The sequence below is a fragment of the Phalangium opilio genome, unplaced genomic scaffold, assembly GCF_054372755.1.
Source record: "Phalangium opilio isolate 3A_F unplaced genomic scaffold, DU_Popi_V2 ptg000362l_1, whole genome shotgun sequence".
NCBI classification, from domain to species: Eukaryota; Metazoa; Arthropoda; class Arachnida; order Opiliones; family Phalangiidae; genus Phalangium; species Phalangium opilio.
The window spans coordinates 553,616-574,726 of NW_028324231.1; the positions used below are offsets into that span (position 1 = coordinate 553,616).

A 21,111-nucleotide genomic window follows, 5' to 3' on the forward strand; every position below is an offset into this window, starting at 1 on the left:
GGTACACTTTTAGACTTGACGGTAGACTCATAATATTGGGTAATGCAATTTTCTTCGTATGAAGTGCCGATTCCACCGCATGGATCTTTCATGAAAATACCCCTTTAAGTATAAAACAGTGTAAGTGCGCCATTTGGGACGTGGGAATGGGGTGAATTTTGACTGTAACGACGACGTTTAAGGGTAACCTGGGGAATGGATTTTTTATGAACCAAATCTGTCATCATTAAATTTAACACGACTTTTATGTTTTATAAACATTTCCTTTTGCAATTTATGGTAATTGGCATTTTATTAAAATTGAGAAATAATTATCGTGAAGGTGATGTCAGTATTTTTTATCACGAAACTAAGCGTTTCTTAATCAGCCTCTGATTTGCAAAAATGACAAGCGGACCATTTGTAATATCAGGGATAGATTTAATTTTAGAATTAGGAATGAAGAACAGAGTAATCCGGGCGCGGGTCAAAGTCCCGGGCCCCCCCTTCCACGGGACGGAGGGGTATGAAAGAAGAGGCGGGTCATAGCGTCAAAGGTAAAAAGGAATTACGTATTTTTTGCCCTCCCCGTCAGCAACGTCATCAAAGCGTAGTTTAAGTGAGCCAATAAGATAATTTAAACTTCTCGTTACGTACGTGTTGGAGGGAGGGGCTCTATACTGGCCTATGAGTCGGACTGAAGTAAATACTAACCGTTCTCCATTCCTACTTCTAAAATTAAATCTATCCCTGGTAATATGTTTTATTATCCCTTTATCAAATACCCGAGGAAGAACCAGGAAATGCTTTTGATAGGTACCCCACCAAAACCAAGAAGATAAGCAAACAAAGAAGCTTAGCTACTTGTACAAAAGTCCATCTATTTTTGTAGTACTTGTGTTTGGAACTCTCGTAGAGAAAGGTGAACTCTCGTTAAATCAGACAACCTGAAAATTATTTTTCGAGTATGTCCTCAGAGAAAATAGTCCTGGAATGGAAGATCCTAACTTTGCACGAATGTTAGAGAGTTTTCGGGTCTCATTTCTTCATGATTGATTGGTTGTGTTTCAGTATTGTCTCTGTTGCTACGTCCTAATTGGTCTGGAAGCCTCGATGTTTTTAAACAATTATCACTTTAAATATATCTCGCAATTTTTGAAAATTGGGTCGATCGACTCTAGCAGATAATTGTTACTATCTCTGTTGTACGTAAGCCTGGAACTCACTTTCTCCCTCTCTCTCTTTGTAGGTGGGTTTGTATATCACACATTTCACTATTGGAATGTTTATACTACTTTTCTTGTTACCAGTTTTATCATTAATGTGCACCTCCGCTTATATTTGGCAAGTACGCATTTTAAAAGTGATTGAATACGCGGTCTGTTTTCGCGATACTCGAAGCGTGGTAAGGTTTTGACAACTAAACATACGTCCGTAAGTCAATGTCAAATTACAGCGGTATTAAAGGCTAGACGTACTTTTATTATACCTTCTTGACAGCCTCGAGTAACATTGGAAACTATTACAAGAGCGTATAGATTTAGTTTTCGAGAACTCGCGGTGCCTCGAACGTTTTGACGCTTTCAAGTGTTTTTCGTTGGATGTACTCTTGTCAGAGTCTTCTCTAACTTAAGGCCTTGGTACATTGTCTAAGGTAAATAGTAAAAACTCTATAGAAAGTCAGCTTAGATACACTTGACAGGTTAATGAAAGTAAGCCTTTAATTTTAGTGTATTCCCAGTATGACGTTTGCGCTTTGAATGAATTGAGGAGTAATTGTATAGAAATTAAATTTTAATTTGCTTCAAGGATATTATAATAGACTAGCTGTTACCTGCGGCGTCGCTCGCGTGTAATAAGAACTTCCATCAAAATGATGTAAAGAATGGGTATATTTTACTGATGACTAATATTTTTGTAGCACCCTAGGAGCCAAGGCACTCGGCGTTGCCCGTTAGCCCGTCGGGACATTTTTTCGATTACTTTTCACGCGGACATTATTCCATAATGAAGGTTTTTTTAAATTTCTGGCTGCCATTTAAGATGGCAACAAATCGAACCCAAAAGACCATTCAGCCCGTCTATAGGTTAAAGGAAATCAGTCATTTTTGAAATCGGTTGAAACGCGCGGACTGTGTTGCATAGAGAAGATTTTTTACATTTCTGGGCGCCATTTATTAAGATGGCGGCGGATTGGAAAAATCTTTCTTAGTACGCGCCTACTACTTATTAGTAACGTTCGTGCGAATTTTCAGCCTTCTAAGGGGGCAAGCGGTTTGGGCTGGGCGCGTTGATTATCAGTCAGTCTGTCAGGACTTTGATTCATATAGATATAAATTAGATAGCGCAACACCTACCTCGTCTTTAGTTTGAGAAGGCTGTGATTGGGTGTAACTTCTTGAAAAAGGAAACTCGGATGTACGTACCCACCTTGGTTGGAATATTTTCCGTTGGTGGGAGCTTGAGGGCACTTGGGCTTTACCTAAAGTAGTGGGCAAATAAGGTTTTACCGGCAAAATGTTACCTCTTAACAGTTTTCAAACGGAATTTTTTAAAGGTATATTTCGGAAAACATGGGAGTGTTATGATCTAACTATAAATATAAGGAGATTTCTAATACGGAAAAAAAGATGGCGCGTCACGTGATGTTGCTGCGTGACGTCAAATAGACTTGATAAATCCATCCTAAACTTTAAATATTATTAAATCCAAGAAGCCATATTAGAACTACAGACAACATCAACGTTTTCACGATCTCATACGTCATACGTTTTGCACTGCTGGAAAATTAGTTTCAAGCTTACCAATGTGAGATCAGTGAATAAATTAACCAATCTTTTAATCTAACGTTCTCATGTATTTTACCTGGGTTCCTATCCAATTTAGGTAAAATAATTTAATTTAGAGCATTAATTAAATTGCCTTAAAATTATGGAAAACATCAATGCATTTTTTACTTCTCCTGTTAAGAAATCCTCCTAGGTAAACACCTGGAGCTGGTTCTAAAAATGCCCGGATTTTCTTTTAAAGTGAAAAAAAAAACGTGGAACTGGGTGAAGTAGGCCTCAACATTTTTTATATTATTATTGACTCAAGAAATGAATTCGGTATGTACTCAGAAGTTGAACTAATTTCTTCGAAGCTTTCCTCTTTCGCGACCAAACACTTCAAAAATGTTGACGAGAACATTGCAAATTAAAGTATTCCTTCCCTGTAAAGGGATAGTTGTAAATACTTCAGAATGAATAGTCTGTGTTTATTTTCTTTTAGATAAGGTTCAAAAACACATAACAAATATTGATTAATAATTAATGGCTTTCCCCGGTGCGTGGCTCACTTTCTATAAAGTTATTTATTTCTGCCTTGGTTATTTTATCATAAGTTTATAAGAAATGTTCCATAAGTATGACGACAATACCTATACTTCAAAATGCTAGAGACTTACAGCTCAAGCTACTTCGAGAACGACAAGTCGACAAGCTAGAATTGCAGAATACACTCGGTTTTTGCAATACATCATTCTATTTAGTCTGCTTTACTAAGCCTTTGACATCGCCTCACCAGGCGTCGCTTTACGAGAATCTATAACCTTACGTCATTTCATGATAAGCTCCAGTTTGTATATATTGGCTGCGTTCAGTAACACTCATCAGGAAAAACATCGATGTTTGGGAAAATGAAATCAGTGTTCTTTTGACGTCATGATGACGTTGCACTTGTTGAACGGCACAATTTTGTGTAATCGATGCTTTTCTTAATGGCGACGATATTATGATAACGTTACGGCAGAGACTTAAATAATAAATCCGAACTATTTACAAAGATATTGTACTTCAATTTATCAATTAAATCAAAATTCGGTCAGAATCCATTTTTTTACCAAAATAATATATTGCTTTTCAGTATTATTATCCATAAGGATAATATTTGTCAATTCTTCATTATTTTAAATTGGTGGAGATTGGGATGTAGTTCCCCCCATTTTTGGTCGCGGCGCAAAATGACGAAATTTACGTCATGAATCCGATGCTCATCAAAAAAACCTCCTCTCACAGCTGATTTTTCTGATGGGCATCCGATGAGCATCATGACGTCACGCCCAAAGACGCGAAAAACCGTTCATTAAGACATCGATGTCATCTTTTAGTCATCGATGTTATTGATGCCGGTTACTGAACGCAGCCCTCATATTTTTAAAGGCATACCCAGATATGCCTTGCGTTTATCACTTATCTATTGGGCGCTTCGCAACTATGTTTCATAATTTTTCGAAATAGATGAAAAAATATCGTATATTTGCAATACGTAAATATATCCATAAAATTTCTGACAATTTTATTAAACGGTGATTTTCCAATGCAAACAAGTAATGTATATTAAAATTTGATACGTCAATCAAATCTATTTTCATAGTTTTGGGGGCGAAAAACGGAGGATTGCAAGCGATTTAGTAGAAAATATTAAAAAAATTAGTTAAACCAGGGATAGATTTAATTTTAGAAGTATAGGAATGGAAAACGGTTAGTATTTACTCAATCCAACTCATAGCCCAGTATAGAGCCCCCTCCCTCCAACACGTACGTAACGAAAAGTTTGAATTACCTTATTGACTCACTTCAACTACGTTTTGATGACGTTGCTGACGGGGACGGCGAAAAATTCCTTTTTACCTCTGTCGCTATGACCCGCCTCTTCTTTCATACCCTCCTTCCCGGGGAAGGGGGTTCGGGACTTTGACGCGTGCCCAGATTACTCTGTTCTCCATTCCTTCTTCTAAAATTAAATCTATCCCTGGTTAAAAATTCTTTTTAATTTAAAAATCTCATGCTCATTAACAGTAACATAGTGTCATGCGCGTGTTTTGTGAATACAATTCGACATGGAGCGTGCCACGGGAATTTTATCCATGAAATCTCACAAACAAATTTCAATTTTAAAATCATTCTTAGATGTTTCACTATGCAGATTAGTCTTATAATTAGTAGAAGAATCGATAAAAATCACTTTAATTTCCTTTTCACCCTCAATTTAACTTTCGCATCCAGTTTGAACCATTGCCGTCTTTTCGCACTTTATGGACCCATCTGTACTAAGCCTTTGACAGCGCCTCACCAGGCGACGCTATACGAGAATCTATGACGTTCGACCTTCGTCACTACATGGCGAGTCTGGGAAATAAGGATATTTTTTAAACTAGTCCTTGGGACCAGTGACCCCCTAGTGTCCGAAATAATAAAGTGGTCTCCGGACTGGTCCCAGTCTTTGTTCTCCTATAGATTTGCAATTAATAAACTGGTCCCGAGGACCAGTAACCCCCACTTCTTGAATTAAAAAACTAGTCCAAGCAATTAATAAACTGCTGGTGTTTTGGACCAGAGGAAGTGCGCACTGCTATTTCCCAGTCTGCAGTACATGGCAAGCTCTCGGTAACCAGTGACATATCAAAGCTCAGTTTTAATGTTTGTTAAACCACAGCCCACTCGATCACGCAAGTTGCACGCGCTATAGAAGCCCCTTCAAACAGCCAAAAGTCAAGAATATGACCGATTAGTACTCCTTGGTAAACGAGTCTAAGAATTAGCATTATGTCTATGGGAAAAATGCCGTTTTTTGAAGTAAAATGGGTGTAATTTCGCTTTTTGTGGATCAAATGTCGTGAAAATTTAAGAAAAGGTGCGTAGTAACGTTTTCTAAAGTCCTACAAATTTTCAAGTTTCAAGAGTGAATAGTTTTTCAGTAAAAAAATAAACACTAGGCCCAACCGATAACGTTCGTCAAAGCAGTCTAAGAATTAGCATTATGTCTATGAGAAAAATGCCGTTTTTTGGGGTAAAATGGGCGTAATTTCGCTTTTTGTGGGTCAAATGTCGTAAAATTTTAATGAGAGGTGCGTAGTAACGTTTTCTAAAGCCTACAAATTTTGAAGTTTCAAGCGTGAATAGTTTTTGAGTAAAAAATTAAAGACTAGGTCCAACCAATCCAGCTGATAACGTCAGAAGGGAATTCCCTTCTGATAACGTTCTTCATCAAAATACTGTATTTAATATCTTATATTTGATTTATTATTACAATTAACTAGTCGTTAAAACTAATTGGCAAATATGTGAAACCAAGTACTACAAGTATTGGGGGAAAACTTATTTATTTGAAACATTTGCCCAGCGCGTTTTAAAATGGCTAGAAGTCATCCAGAGTTGAAAAAACCACAAACTGAAAGTTTGATAATTTTTAGAAAAATAACTATTAGTCCTAAGCCTTTCAAAATATTATCTAAATTTTTAGTGTACTTTAATTTACAAATAGTAAAAAAATCAGGAAGCTAGAGCTTACATTTTTCACTTTCCTATAAAAGTTTGTTCATCAACTGGACAATTCCCACTAACATTTCAGTGCTTTTTGTCTCAAAAATCGAGACTCTTTCATGTTTTTACCAGCTTTTCCACTACACCCTCTCGATTCTCGAAAATACATGGGTTTTGAATTCTTTGAACGGGCTTCTATAGCGCGTGCAACTTGCGTGATCGAGTGGGCTGTGGTTAAACGCACTCCTTGCGTGGGGCGTCGAGCGATTGTTTCATGCCTCTTAGATCGTCCGTTGTCCAAGGCGTTCGTTTACTAGATGAATTTTCCACGAAATAATGATGAGAGGCAATTGCGGCTAGCTGACTATATGTACGTAACATTATAAATAACGTCATAAATATAAGTATACATATAACTTTACCCAAGTTGTAAACAAAGTTTAAGAAATATGAATCCTCGCAATTTTTCCTTTGTCTCTGAAGGGATGTTCACACTAACCCTGTGGCTTATTAACATGTGGTCACTTTACAATGCAAAGCGGGGTGATGGATAGCCCATCTGCTACAGTTGACCGACAGCGTCCTATACACGACATACATATGAGGATTATGTTACCCATAAATACAATTCTTATTGGGGCTGTGGTAGCATGCATGAACTCTTGATGGACTCGATATCAGCAAACAGGCAAACAAGGGGAAAGATTGTAACCGAGGGTCTTTATTAAAGCCTATATACCTACCGTTAGTCAAGACGCCTTTACAATACCTCCATCGCTTACTAAAGCAAATTGAAATAGCATAAAGTGAGCCCGCAAACCTAAAACCTTGTTTCATTTACCAGCACCAGGTGTCGCACTATACGAAGTCTAATCTATTATCTCCTTGAAGCAAATTAAAATATACTCATTCCGTTCCCAGGTTAATGCTTCAATTCATTCAAATGAACAAACCGAATTGGCTAAATATTGACAACGTCTTTAGAGTTATATTAAAACAAGATAACTGGTAATATTAAAGTAGAGTGATCACTAATTGGTTTCAAGCCAAAGAAGCCAGTAGTAAATGGGAAAGATATCAAGACTAATTGTTGCGCGTTGAACGAACGCCGAAACTTTTGGTTGAAAATGAACCTTTACGTAATTATCATGGCGTAACGGTGTATGAGGTGTTCTGGTTTGTGTCAGGAAAGGTTGAGTTGCCCTTTGCTTATTCAAGCGCGAATCCACAGTGCTCCGAGAGAGGGGGCGGGGCCCAGATTGTAAGGGCGCCAATGAGCAGATAAGTTCGCTGACACACACGGCCGGGGCACGGCGTGTACTTGGAAGAGAATCTAGCTAATTCAATTTGGAGCCGCTACATTATCCCAAACATGCAATTAGTACTTGTATGCCAAAGCAAAAACATAGTATCAAAAATCCCTTGTAGAAAATTTCGGCTAAAAATTATACTTGGCCAAGGTTCCTTAAAGTACTGGTTGAATGGCTAAGCCCCAAATTGAGTATGTAATAACCCGGAAATTTGGCCAATAGTAGAAATATTACTTAAATTCAATAACTGTTAAAGTCTAGCCAGTTCGTAGAAAAAGCCCTTTACAAAATATAGATCAAAAGAAAACTGGTTGTACAGTTCACATACGCCGAATCTATATAGTCTTTGAGCGACTTGGAACGACCCAAATGCATAGCTGAACGTTGTCGAAACAGTGGACATGTATATATCGAATGCCATATTTTTATGCAAGGTGTTCCAAAAAGAATTAGAAGGATCGAAGTACCGTGGACAAGGATATAAACCGTTTACAAGATATGATTAGTGTGTTTTAGGGAATGGTAAAGGACGCCCCCTCTGTCTTAAAAATAGAAGCCATAGCTTTCAAACAAGTACAATGGCACTACGTGGCAGCACTTACCAATCGCCTACCGAAGGGTAGGGGCGTGCGCAAGCTACACTGGGAGAGTTTCGGTGCCGCGGGTCACCCACTTCATCTTACCTCATTTCTCCCTGCTTCAAATATACTTTGTTTTGGGATCAATTCCAAGCCGCTGAAACACTACCTATACAGATCTCACCCTAAAAATTTTGGGGAAGCGTCTTGTTAAATCTCCAGTGGCAATTTTTACAACGTTTTTTCCTTCTCCTTCTCGCACATTTTTTTTAAAGGCGATAGCGTAAGATGCGTTTTATCCATACTAAACCGAAACCAGCTCCCCAGTCAAGCCCCTAAAGGCCAAGGCACGAAAAGTGGAAAAAACAAAAAAAAAGTCCATTTGGCAAATCGACAATATCAAGCCCTTACCAAGTACCAAGAGCCCTTAATTCGCAATAGACAAAAATCCCCTCTCTCGAAACGAATAAGCCTCAACAGACACCTCCCTTACATTTTTAGTAGAATAAGAAGTTAATAATATTTTACTCGGAGAGAAGTGTGTTCAGTTACGAGCATTGATGCTTACTGAAGGACGGATGGCAGAGGTAGAAAGTTGAGAAATACTTGTTAATTCGCCTTCTAGCGGCAGATAGTGGGGGAGCATATGGGGGAATCAACTTTCTAAAGAGGGAAGCATCTTACGACTTATTTTGTCTAGATGGCGCTAACTTTTTCCGGGATTTGACTCAGTATTTTTCATAACACTCTACATTTTGGTGCTGAAAAGGGGGAAGGGAAGCTTAAAATTGGTTGTTTAATGGCTTAGTATGGGGTCTATGGGCCGCCATCTGTCCTTCAGTATTGCTTTGTCCTTGCTTACAATGTGCATGGTTGCCCTAGTCGTCTATATAGATAATTCCATTCCGGGTCCCTTTGCTTAATTAGTTTTAATGTATGTTTTATTTAGATACGTAAAAATGGTCCATGTAGGAATCGATTGGTAACTTCAGTAATTCTTTGATTTGAGAGTTAGGTGTGTTGACCACCTTAATTTCTTCTGACGGGACATTGATGGGCATGTGGATGGACAACAAATAATCGAGGGGAGGAGTTGACTGACCCTCTAAGCTTAACAAAGACTAGTTTACTAGTTTTAGCTCCGCCCTTATGAACGAGTTCTGATTGGCTAATGCCTTTGGCAATGTAAAATATTGTGTGTAGAAGACCAGTCAGAATGTTAACTTTGCCATAGGAGCCGAGATTTTCTTTAAGATAATGGTTATCAGATTCCGGCAGTTCAATGAAAAAAATTGGGGACGATTTTATCCCGATATTTTGAAGCCTTCCAAGAAGCTCAGGGTTTATCCTGACTCTACGTGTTAGTGTTAAAAACCTAAAAGTGTTGCAGTTAGGCTTAGCAATGACTTTTGGCGCGCTTTCGATGATGTACCGTAGATGTAAGAGACCAAGAAATGAAGATGAAGAGTTCTTCATTTCGTATGAGGAACACGATTTTTTGGAGGCTCTTTACTATGTGGTGAGCGTTATTTTTTTTTTGTAGCTTTTTGGTTATAGTATTTGCGCGTCTTAGAAAATTCCTATTGAAAACTGGGGTATCTAAGGTAGTTTCATGGCGTCCAAGCTTCTAAAAGAGTATATAACTTTCTTTTAGTATGTTGGCATAACTTGGTGGTAAAATGTGAAGGAGTCAAAATAGTACGAGAAATGTTATTCGACATTCAATTTTAGCTCTAGAGGCGCGGAGAGGGGGTCTGGGCGTAAAAATGGATACAAATGTCATTTTATGGTACATCAAGGTCATTTGAAAGAAGCTAATTATTTTCAAAGTACTTTGTTGTAAGTTATGCGCGAAAGGGAAGTAAATGAATGTGTTCCCCCTAAGCTCACTGGATAATTTATGCTAATTTCGTCGTCGCAAAATAAATTATTCTTTGCTTATCGTCTTTTAAGTAGATCCTTTTTAAAACGGGGGGGAGAAAGTATCGTCTGCTATAAATTGGGTTAAGACGGAACATTGATTGGACGGTATGTTTGGACGCAAAGACGTTAGACAGGGCTTCAAAGTAACCAGTCCACCACCAAATTTTGGTCCGTATGTATTGTTTTAAGGCATATCTTAAATTACTTCTCTGTTGTCGACATACCCATAAAGTTTTCCATCTTAAGAAAACAATGTGCTGAAACACCAGAGACTATTCCACTATTTTATTTTGTTATCTCCGTTCTTTATTCGTCAAAGATATTAAGCCATCTTTTGGGGTTGCGGCGTTAGAAACTGTTATTTTTGTTGGTATTACACGTGTTTCCAAGGCTTAAGGCCGGGCTTACATTGACAAGTTTAACTTTTGTATAAGCCCCTTACTCTTTCTATAGCATTCTTAAGAAATGTTCTCACTTTTTCAGCCGCTTTACGAGAGTCTCGCGTCGAATACAAATTCAAAATGGCAGCGTGCTTGGCAAACCAACAGTGCGAGAGCCCGACTCAACCACCCTAAAAATGCAATGTTATTAAACGGATGATTAACATCGCGGAAAATGGTCCATATACAACAGTGGGACGGTTACTGGTCCATTTCCCCTGGGGGTGGGGGAGAGATAGTGGCATATCGATATCAAATGAATGCCTAAACAAAGGCAAATAGAAATAATAATTTAGAAAGTTAGCTATATAGGTACACTGGGGAGGTTAATGAAATTCTTTAATTTTAGTGTATTCCCCAGAATGGTGTTTGTTACCTACACCCAACTCTTCTACCAAGTCTTGATCTCTTTCCCTTTCACTACTAGCGTCTTTGACTGAGAAAAATTAGTGATCAATCTACTTTAATATTACCATAAGTTCATAAGATATGTTCCTTAAGTTTGTCACGGGTTACTGAGAGCTTGTCACGCATGAAGTGGCGTAGGTCATAGATTCAGGGAATTATTAAGATTCATTTCAGAGTCAGAACCCTAAAGTTTCTAAGCCTAATTAACTTAACCTTGTCTTTTATTTGACAGATTTTTGTGGCCTCATCCTGCACAGTCGCCTTTGCCATTAATTTATCAATCTATTGGATTATTGGCAATACTTCCGCCGTTACGTATCCTTTATTTAGTATTCGTAACCCTAAATAGCTGAGAAACTAAGCCTTTGTTAACTTAAAAAGGAAAGTGTGCCCTAAGCCTTTGTTAACTTTAAAAGGAAAGTGTGCCCTAAACCTCTGTTAACTAAAAAACGACCTTTGACCTAAACCCAACCAATTTCCAAAGCCTTAGTTTCCTGTAAGCCTTTGTTTAAAAAACTGAGCTAAGCCTCGGCCCGAGCATCTTTGACCTTAACGGGCGGGGGCGGTAATTTAGGCATAACGTGGTGGGGCAATTAAAATTCTGCCTGACTCTCCTGGGAGGATATCTCTTATTCGAGGAATCCATTCATTGGCTGCAATTTCTGGGAATAATCACGACTTTCTCGGGCGTTCTACTCTACAGCCACGCCAGGGTACAGCAACTGAATTGAACTTTTATTTGAACTGAACTAAACTATAATATGATATGATATGATATGATATACATCAACGGACGTATTTTAGCTTCGAGAGAACGAAAAAATGAAGCCGCCAATATCTATATTGGTAAATAAATCTTGACAAAACTAGTCCTGGACAAGAGAAGTGGTACCACCTTAATGGAACTGCAGGGGCTTCTAAGGACCAAAATATCCCGCGGAATCCTGTCAAATTATTACGCGTACCCATGTATTATTATTATCATTATTAATTATAAATAAATAATTAATTAATTATTAAAGAAAAGCGTGCTTACGTCCTTGGTGGGCTCTTCATCACTTTCTTCAGATTTATCTTCTGCCAAAATTTAAAATATATATATGATACAGGATTAAAGGTAGACTAGGGAAAAGGGACGGGACTTAAGAATGGCTCGACCCCACTTACCCTCAAAATGGCGGAAAACGGGACGCAAATTGGAGCTCCGCCGCCGAGAAGTTGTCCGCCATTTTGAGGGAAAGGGGGGGGCATTGTTTACCTCGGGGAACCAAGGTATAGTTCAATATATAAGTTGAGCCACAGGGATCGGAAGAAGCATATCGGTTCCTCGCTTGAATCAAGCAGGTTTTCTTGGCGGGTGGTTCGCCACCTCCAGGGGGGCTTCTCCTCTTGCCACTTGTTGTTATCCCTCTTTTGGCTTTTCCTCCTCCTCGAGGAGCGTTCAGATCTTTGGGGGGACACAAACGAATCCTGGGTCCTCGAAATCCCAGCGCCCTTTGAGTAACAGGAGGGGCCGGCCAGACGCCCTTCATTTGAGTCGCCGCCGAATTCTCAATGCATTGGCGTTTCTCGTCAAAGGTCATCTTACGCAGAATGTCGCGGATCGCCTTGTTGTTATCTTCCGAGTTACGGTGGAAGGTTCCAAGTTCCGTTTGCAAGGTTTCCAAGTTTCCAGTCACGTCCCTTTAAATACATGCATTCGATTATAATGTCTCCTTCCATCTTGGGTCATGGGTCAAGATCTTACTCGTTCAAAGTGACGATATCGGAGCTCATTTGAGGTGAATCATTTTCGATTGGTTTCAACAACTCCGGTTTAAAGAAGGATTTGAAAAATTGGAACATTTTCCCTACGAACTCGAACATTCCGCGCTCAAAGACTTCGGCGGAATTTCGAGCGGAATTGTTGCTTTCCAGAATCATTTTTAAAACGCTGACGATTTCGCCGTTTCTTTCCCGCACCTCTTCCGTCAAATTTTCGAGTTTACAAGCGACTTCTTCCAGTTTGGATTCTCTTTAAGACGCCAACCAACAAAATAATTAAGAAACCCGTGTGGGCCTAGCTCTAGCTTTAGTATAAGCCCGGAATAATACCTTTCGGGGCGCAAATATTCGCGCAAAGCCTTAACGCGGTCGTAATCCGCGTTGTTATTAAATCCAACGTTAGAGTTTACGGCTGTGCTATGAGAAGGTCCATTGCTGGTTACCATCAACGCGTTTCGCGGACGCGTGTCGTAGTTATTATTACCGCAAAAAGTGTTTTTAATTCGTCCAAAGATTGACGAAGCGCTCTGTCAAATTAAACAGTAGCTTATTTAATCCCCGCCTGTCCCTGTCCAGTATAATGGTCAACGTACCTTGGTAGACTCTGATGAATTCTTCGACGCTTTCGTCTTATCCACGTTTTTTATCTCTGGTTGTTGGCGAAAAACGGAGCCACATTGGGGGAACAAACCAATTGATTGTTGATGACGAGGAGCCGGTACGACAAAGCCATCTTGATCACGTGGCAATTGAGAATTATAAGAGTTATAGCGTGGCGATAGCATATCCTGAGAGTTTTCAGTTTGAGACTGAGTGCTTTCGGTAGATTGCTGAGAAAAATCCCCTAAAAGTTCCTGAGAATCCGGTTGAATTGACCAGCGCCTCTTCTTGTTGTTACTAAAACGACATATTAGACCCTAGTGTTAAGCCTAATGTTGGTTCAAATTCGCTAAGCCTTGGGCCTGCCCTTTATAATACACCACTATCCTTATTTATATAAAAAATAAACAATATATACCTTGGATTCGAAACATCCCTTTTAGGGATTTTTCTTTGATACATCTTTGAAACTCGAACTAGAATTAATTCCAATTACGTTTAATTAAAATTGGCCCAAGAAAACACTAACGACGTCCTAAAACGCAGAAATCGTGACTCCGGGCTTTTTCAAAGATGAAGTCACCTGACCCGAGTCTCCCAACCAATCAAGACGGCTGTTTCTACAACCGACTTGCGCTCCTGCGCACGCACATATAGTTTACGCAACTTCCTTTCGTCTGTCGCCGTGTGAGTTTAGGGTTACCAATTTACGATTCCACCAAAATTTAATGAAAAACTGCTTTTTTTAATCGTAATTAAGTTGAAGAACATAATTGAGGTGTTAAAGTTACCGTATTTTACCAAGTGTTATAATTTTATTCAGTATCAAATTATAAATTACGATTAAAACTTGGGGGGAAAAAGGTATTTTTACCAAGGCTTAAGATGGCGGCCGACTTTGGAAAGCTATTTAAATCGTAAGCTTATTAAATTTAAAATTTAAATGATTAATACTAATTAAAATTACCTTAAATGCAGATACGATATCCGTAATTACCGCGGATGGAAGAAATATTGTGGGGCAAAATTGAAGAATAGCACCTGCTCTTCCAAACTTAATAAATCATAGGCAAAATTGTTAACGCGGATTTATAACATCAAAAAAGCCTGCGGTGATAGCAAGTCCAAGCCGTCTTTCTTATCGGATAAAAGTTTGGAATCGGCCATAAAGCACGTCATCAGGAGGTTTCCTAATGTCGATTCTAGAGGAACGAGCGTAAGTTTTTCCGTTTTTCCGTACCCCCATTGCGTCTACTCGTGTATTTGTCCGTATTAAAGTTACCCCTGCCCGATTTTCGACTTACAGAGTCAGCTTAGCGCTGTTTATAGTATTCGGCAGGATATTATGAAGTCTCTTTCTCTCTATTATTACACGTTCGTTGATCTGTTAGATTTTAAGGATCACGTTTGTGAACTTTTAACGACTATGGATGCTTGTCAAGTGCAGTTAGATATAGTGAGGAGACAAATATTTTTAATTAACCGAGTTGTAAGGGAAGGGTTAACGAAGGGGTTATTCTTTGAATTTAGTCTGAAAGGCTACCTGGACCTGACTGTCACCTACGTTTCATTGATGATACTTTTATCTCAAGTAGAAGATAGAAAAGCCGTTTTAGGCCTCTTTAACACTGCCCACGAAATGACGCACGGTCAAAGGTTAGTCCCCGACTTTATTTTAAAAACTAAATTCAGGGTTGCCACGCGTCAGGGAAAACCTGGGAAAGTCAGGGAATTTGAAAAAAAGATTAGGGAAAGTCAGGGAATTTAAAATAAAGGTTAGGGAAAGTCAGGGAATTTTAAAGAAAGGTTAGGGAAAGTCAGGGAATTTTAAAGAAAGGTTAGGGAAAGTCAGGGAATTTTAAAGAAAGGTTAGGGAAAGTCAGGGAATTTAAAAATGGGCCGGAAAAGTCAGGGAGTTTGATTTTAGTGGGTAAAATTTGTGGGGATAAGTCTTTATTGAAAGAGTAATGAAAGTTTCTCTTCCTCATCCTCTCTTCTTAACACAGGGTGAGGGCCAAACTTTATGGTTTAGCTCGCACATTCAAAATACACAGTTTTTTTCAATAAATATCGTTTATTCAAGGTTAATTATAGGTTAATTAATTACATTTAAGTCGCGGAAATTAATTAAAATATATATTTTCCAAGTTTTTCTATATTTTACCCTTCATATTATTGGTTAGCTCGGGTTGGGTTATGTGAGGTCGGGTTGGGTCGGGTCGGGTTAGGTGAGGTCGGGTTGGGTTATGTTCAGTTAAGGAAGAAGGAACTGGTCGGGTGGTTTTTATGGTCATGAAAATATCGATTAAAATAGGTTCTGCGACTTAAATGTAATTAATTATCATATAATTAACCACCAAGATATGATATTTATTGGAAAAACTGTATTTTGAATGTGCTATGATCTAACTGGCTGTTATCGGTTATTTATAGTTAAAATGTTTCTTAATCATTTTGGTGCAACAAATACATTGGATATAAACTTAATGTAGATCGAGTTTATTGAATTATAAGCACCACTTAAAACGTGCTGTAAACATTTAAATTTTCGGCCTAAAAAGGTCAGGGAAAATCTGAGGAGAAAAGGTCAGGGAAAACTTGGGAAAGTCAGGGAATTTGGTTCTGAAAATTCCGTGGCAACCCTGTTGTATTTAATGTGTCTAATTTGCGATTATTGTCGCCGCAGCGATAGTAGCTTTCCCCGCCTTGGTCAGCTAATAGTAGACTACGACCCTCCGATGAAAAAGTTATCGGAAGAATTCATCCCTCACGCCAAGTTATTATTCCAAGCCATCATGTCTCTGCAACAAGTTTTCCCGCGTAGAAACGTCACGGCTGATGATTGGGGGAAAGGGCAAATGTTAAGTTTAGTCGCCAATCCGGCTCAAATGCTCAATCCCGCTCAGACTGACACTTTAATGAAAAAAAGAGTTAAACACAACATTTGAGAGCCCAAGACTTATTGAAATGTTTTAGATATCTTGCGAGTATTTGTCATTGGAGGCCATGGAAAGGTGGATCATATGTAAGTTACAGGGAGCCCAGCAGTCCTATAATTCCAATAATATCCTATATTTTTGAACCAGTCCTATATTATCCTATAATTTCACCTAAAGGTCCTATAATATCCTATATTTTTGCCTTGGTAGTCAAAGTTTTCAAATAGTTCCTCTGAATTTTCCAAGTAAAATCCAATTCTACAAGAGATACGGGGATGTCCTTTGAGTATGTTATAGTCCAATTTGCTCCCCATCTAACCATACTAAGAACTTTGAGCTACGACAAACAGGGGACGAGATATTAAGCAAAATGTTCGTCCCATCCACAGGATTTGATGTTGATTCACCAATCTTTATCGACTCCCCAAGCGGCCGATCTCTTTTCCAAGGCGTTAAGCGGAGGATGGGTGGTCACTCTGTTTCGAGACGAAGTCATTTTAATACATTCCCATATCCAACAATTCTTCGAAGGAATTAAAGGGTTAGTTTTAAAATATTATTTTTAATTGAAATAAAACTTGAAAGAAAAATTTCATCCGCTTCTTTTAGTTACAACAAAAAGTCTGCCGAAATCAAAGAATCCTACAATTACGTTTTACAAACTGCGTAAGACGCCTTAAAATAGTTTTTATTTTAATTTAGATTATTTTTAAGAGTCGTTAAAATTAATTAATTTCTTTCTTTCTTTATTTCCTTCTTTATTTCCTTCCTTCTTTCTTTCTTTATTTCCTTCTTTATTTCCTTCCTTCTTTCTTTCCTTCTTTCTTTCTTTCTCTCTTTCTTTCTTTCCTTCTCTCCTTCTTTCTCTCCATCCTTCTTTATTTCTTTCTCTCTTTCTTTCTTCCCTTCTCTCCTTCCTTTCCTTCCTTCTTTCTTTCTTTTTTTATGGTTGTTAGGACACTGGTCCATCGAGAGAGGCGAAAATTCCTCAGGACTGCCTTGAAAGAATTGGGCTTTGGGCTTAATCTTGACTGATCAACCGGGACTTTTGGGGCCCAAAGCTTTGTTGGTTTTCATGGGACTCGCTCTAGCCAGAGACGAGATCCATTGGCTACTGAGACATTCGGAAAATTTGCCGCCCCGCCAAGCCAAAGGACGCAGTCAGGTCGAAGATTTAGTCGATCGGCAGCTGCCCGAGCTTCTGTTCCACATTGAAGAACTCAGAGGTACAAAATATCTCGAAATCATTCAATACCCCTTCGTAAACCAGACCTTGTTCAGGGTTCAAACAAACCTCAGGGAATAAATTCAGGGAAATAAATAGTTGACAAAAACCTCAGGGAAAATTCAGGGAAATATCCGCGTCAAACAGGGGCCGAGTAATTAAGCAAAATGTTCGTAAACAAACAACCCCGTCCATAGGAATAGCGTCACACCCAACTTTGCAAGCTCGTAACTCTGTGTCTATTAGAGTTACGGGGATCTCCTTTGGATATGTTATAGTCCAATTTATCCCCCATCCAACCATACTAAAAACTTTGGGCTACGACAAACAGGGGCCGAGTAATTAAGCAAAACGTAAAGAAACAAACTCCTCCATAGGAAATGCTTTAGACTATACTTTGCAGGCTCGTAACTCTGTTTCTACTAGAGATGGGGGGATGTCCTTTGAGTATGTTATAGTCCAATTTATCCCCCATCCAACCATACTAAAAACTTTGGGCTACGACAAACAGGGGCCGAGTAATTAAGCAGAACGTAAAGAAACAAACCCCTCCATAGGAAATGCATTAGACCCAACTTTGGAGGCTCGTAACTCTGGTTCTAGTAGTGATACGGGGATGTCCTTTGAGTATGTTATAGCGCAATGGCTGTACTCTTCTGAAACCACTTTTTTCCGATTCCTCGCATTAAAATTAATCAGAAGCCGAAACAATCAATTTTATAAACTCCAAAACCGAAGGTTGGCAGACGCATGATTAATCTAATGAAGAGAGACTCTGTTGAAGTCCGAGATGGAACTCGATTTTTCGCAATTTCAATTTTCTGTTGTTTTTAATTTTCCCATCGAAATTATCTTAATTAATTAAAATAAATACACTTAATCCGAATGATTAAAACCTCCTGATTCCGATGGTGCCAATCGCGGTTCTCTACGACTAACCGTTAATTAACTACGCAATTAAACGTGTCGAAACGCAGCCCGTGTTTTTAGTTTTCCTTCTTTCCAACGTCTTTTTGCCTTTCTTATTTAAAATTAATTTAAGTTTAATTAACCGATTCTGACGTAGAAAGTTCTAAGGAATCGAATTAAAGTTGTCCCAATATCGCCCGACTAACGGTTCATTAGTTATTCCGCTAATTAAGACCCATAGAGATAGGAACATATATACCTCTAGAGTCACAACGTATATCCCGAGACAGGCCGCACTTTTTAAAACCATGTAAACTTTATCATTCGACACCAGCGCCACTATCGGCGATATTCTTAACTAAAATATTATTCGAGCTACAAATAGATGGCGTTGCTAAAAAAGGTTTTCGCGCTAAAAATGACTTTTTGGCGGGAAAATTGAACTTTTCGCGGTAAATCTGTAACTTTTTCAAACTTTTTTCAGTTGACGGACCTTATATTATTTTATTTGTTCTTAACTATCTAAATAAATGTTTCCAAAGTATATTTAAGTGTTTTATTTTATTTCTGTTCAAAATTTAACAAAATGGGTAGAAAATGCGCTGTTTCCTCTTGTAAAAATACTGGAAGAAACAAAAAGGTTTAATGCCATAGGTGAAAACCCAATAAATTAAACGTTGACATTATTAATTTATTAAACTAAGTTGTTATCACAATAAGCCATAGGAAAAACGGACTGGGTTCCAACTGCAAATGACGCGATTTGCGGAGATAATTTTGAGGCAAATGCCTTTCGGGAAAATGCTTCCATTATTAAAGTACTGACAACTTGGACTAATAATAGAAACTTAGCTTTACTTAGTCCAGGCTGACAAGAACTGAGATTCCTTCTTTATTTTTACCGGAATCAAATGAGGATCTCCTAAATTCTAATTTACTGTTTTGCAAAATAACTTTTGGTGCTTATTTAACTTGTTAATACAATTTACAGAAAACATACGCTAGAACAATCCCAAATGAAACCTTTCCCCAAACCACTCACGCGTCGGTAAATGAAACGGTTGAAAATAGGCCTACCTTATTGCCAACTATTCAAGCGGCGGTCAATATCACACTCCAAACTAGCCTATACCTTTGGCAAGTTACATTGAGGTCAATGAACCCGCGGAGCATAATCTAGACGAAAATGCAATAGAGGATATCGCGCATTAACTGTAGAAGTTGGAACATTTTCCCAACGCACAGAAATGTATGACATCCCAATGGACATTGAAGAACACGATAGCCCTCTGTTTGTTGTATGTACAGAGCTACAGGCTATATCATTGTAATTTTAGGGGCTTTGTCAAACATTAACGTATTTCCACAGACAATATCCATCTAAGGATATTGTCAAAATCATTGATCTTACTGAAAAATGCCTTAGAAGTCTTAAATCTTGAAAAATGTCGTGGTTGCATTAAAAACATTCCACTCAAAATAGAAACTCTTGTTGACGATGCTTAATTCATGAAAACATATTTCCCACTCTAACGGAGCACATGTATGACCAAGAGTTCGGATGGAACCACGATTTAAATCACATTGTTAAAAAGGCAATAAACATCTACACAGATATCAGGCTGAGGAAAATAGCAAAGAATATGAACGAGAAAATGAAAAGAGAATATTAGAAAACGACTGACCAAACTGATTTTATTCCAAGGACAATAGTAGTCTATTTATAATTTGAATTTATTTATTAGTTGATACGTACATTTTACATTCAGCATTCATGATTCGTTCATTCACTCCAAAAAAATAATGTTTGTTTAATTAACTTGTCAAATCATCATCAATTTGTTTAATTAATTCATTATCACTTCCCTCGAATTTGCTAGAATACAATACACGCATAGACACAGTAGCAGACTACGCCGTTGAAAATATATCAAAATAGTTCTTCCGTTTTGGCACAGATGGCGCTGGGTGTATTTGATAAAGTATACTGTTTTTAACGTTGTATATTCACTAATGATAAGGTTAAAGTCTATGGGGACGCTTCCATGTTGTGACTCTAGAGGTATATATGTTCCTATCTCTATGTTAAGACCATGTCCGTTCCAAACTGTGGAGACTCCCTGTACATTCTTGGTGACGATCATTAATTAGAGTTAAAACCTTAAATATCTTCATTTTTAAAGGAATATTTTTATTGGATATTGTCACGTGACCCGTTAAGGGTGTCATATTGAAAAATCAGATTTATATCTTTAGGAAGGAGGTTTAAAACTGATTATTAATGTTCCTGATTTAAATTCCACTGATTTCGATGAAACTGATTTGGATTATATACTAATTTCGACTGATTTATCCATTTACAATCTCCCCGTGTTTTTGCCGCCATTTTGGAAAATGGCGATAATTTAATTTGCGAGATAGGGCTCAAACTACGAACGCGATCTCTACGGGTTTCTCGCGTTGGATTCCCCATCATTTCTCTTCGTCATTTTGTAGATAATTTTATCTACAAAATGACGAAGAGAAATTTTCAAAATTCTTTATAGAATTTGCGTAATTTCACTTTTAAGGTTACAAGTTCGAAGGTCGACAGTCCAAAACCTGTCAGTTCTACGAACTCAAAACCAACTTTTTCGGATTTTTCGGCCTCTGTTTAGTTTATACAATTTAATTTAAGCGAAAAATTAAATTTAATTATGGTTGAAAATGCAAAATAAAAATTGAATATAAAAAT

General features: G+C 38.1%; 2 protein-coding genes, 2 long non-coding RNA genes and 1 pseudogene across 5 annotated transcripts; 2 read left to right on the forward strand and 3 right to left on the reverse strand.

Moving 5' to 3' along the window:
* Positions 1 to 5,437: 5,437 nt before the first annotated feature.
* On the reverse strand, positions 5,438 to 7,042 carry LOC149597323 (uncharacterized). The gene is made up of 3 exons (XR_016379263.1): positions 7,025 to 7,042; positions 6,704 to 6,864; positions 5,438 to 6,645 (listed from the first exon to the last, which is right to left on the reverse strand). It is a non-coding gene; the product is annotated as an uncharacterized LOC149597323 (long non-coding RNA).
* On the forward strand, positions 6,856 to 11,966 carry LOC149597324 (solute carrier family 35 member E3-like). The gene is made up of 4 exons (XM_089861048.1): positions 6,856 to 9,688; positions 11,173 to 11,255; positions 11,515 to 11,653; positions 11,745 to 11,966. The coding sequence occupies exons 1-4, from the start codon at positions 9,572 to 9,574 to the stop codon at positions 11,799 to 11,801; spliced, it is 396 nt and encodes a 131-aa protein (XP_089717174.1). The 5' UTR covers positions 6,856 to 9,571; the 3' UTR covers positions 11,802 to 11,966.
* Positions 11,858 to 14,349, reverse strand: LOC149597325 (uncharacterized). Its single transcript, XM_089861010.1, has 8 exons — positions 14,272 to 14,349; positions 13,723 to 13,780; positions 13,298 to 13,601; positions 13,035 to 13,231; positions 12,688 to 12,954; positions 12,199 to 12,623; positions 11,977 to 12,017; positions 11,858 to 11,884 (listed from the first exon to the last, which is right to left on the reverse strand). Exons 2-8 carry the CDS (start codon positions 13,764 to 13,766, stop codon positions 11,858 to 11,860), a joined length of 1,305 nt encoding a protein of 434 aa, XP_089717136.1. The 5' UTR covers positions 13,767 to 13,780; positions 14,272 to 14,349.
* Positions 14,190 to 18,923, forward strand: LOC149597326 (membrane-associated protein Hem-like; annotated as a pseudogene). Its single transcript, XR_016379237.1, has 10 exons — positions 14,190 to 14,221; positions 14,283 to 14,293; positions 14,411 to 14,520; positions 14,611 to 14,750; positions 14,835 to 14,960; positions 15,991 to 16,234; positions 16,281 to 16,330; positions 16,632 to 16,784; positions 16,853 to 16,909; positions 17,200 to 18,923. The product of XR_016379237.1 is annotated as a membrane-associated protein Hem-like (transcript).
* Positions 18,924 to 20,467, reverse strand: LOC149597327 (uncharacterized). The gene is made up of 2 exons (XR_016379264.1): positions 19,455 to 20,467; positions 18,924 to 19,000 (listed from the first exon to the last, which is right to left on the reverse strand). It is a non-coding gene; the product is annotated as an uncharacterized LOC149597327 (long non-coding RNA).
* Positions 20,468 to 21,111: the final 644 nt, after the last annotated feature.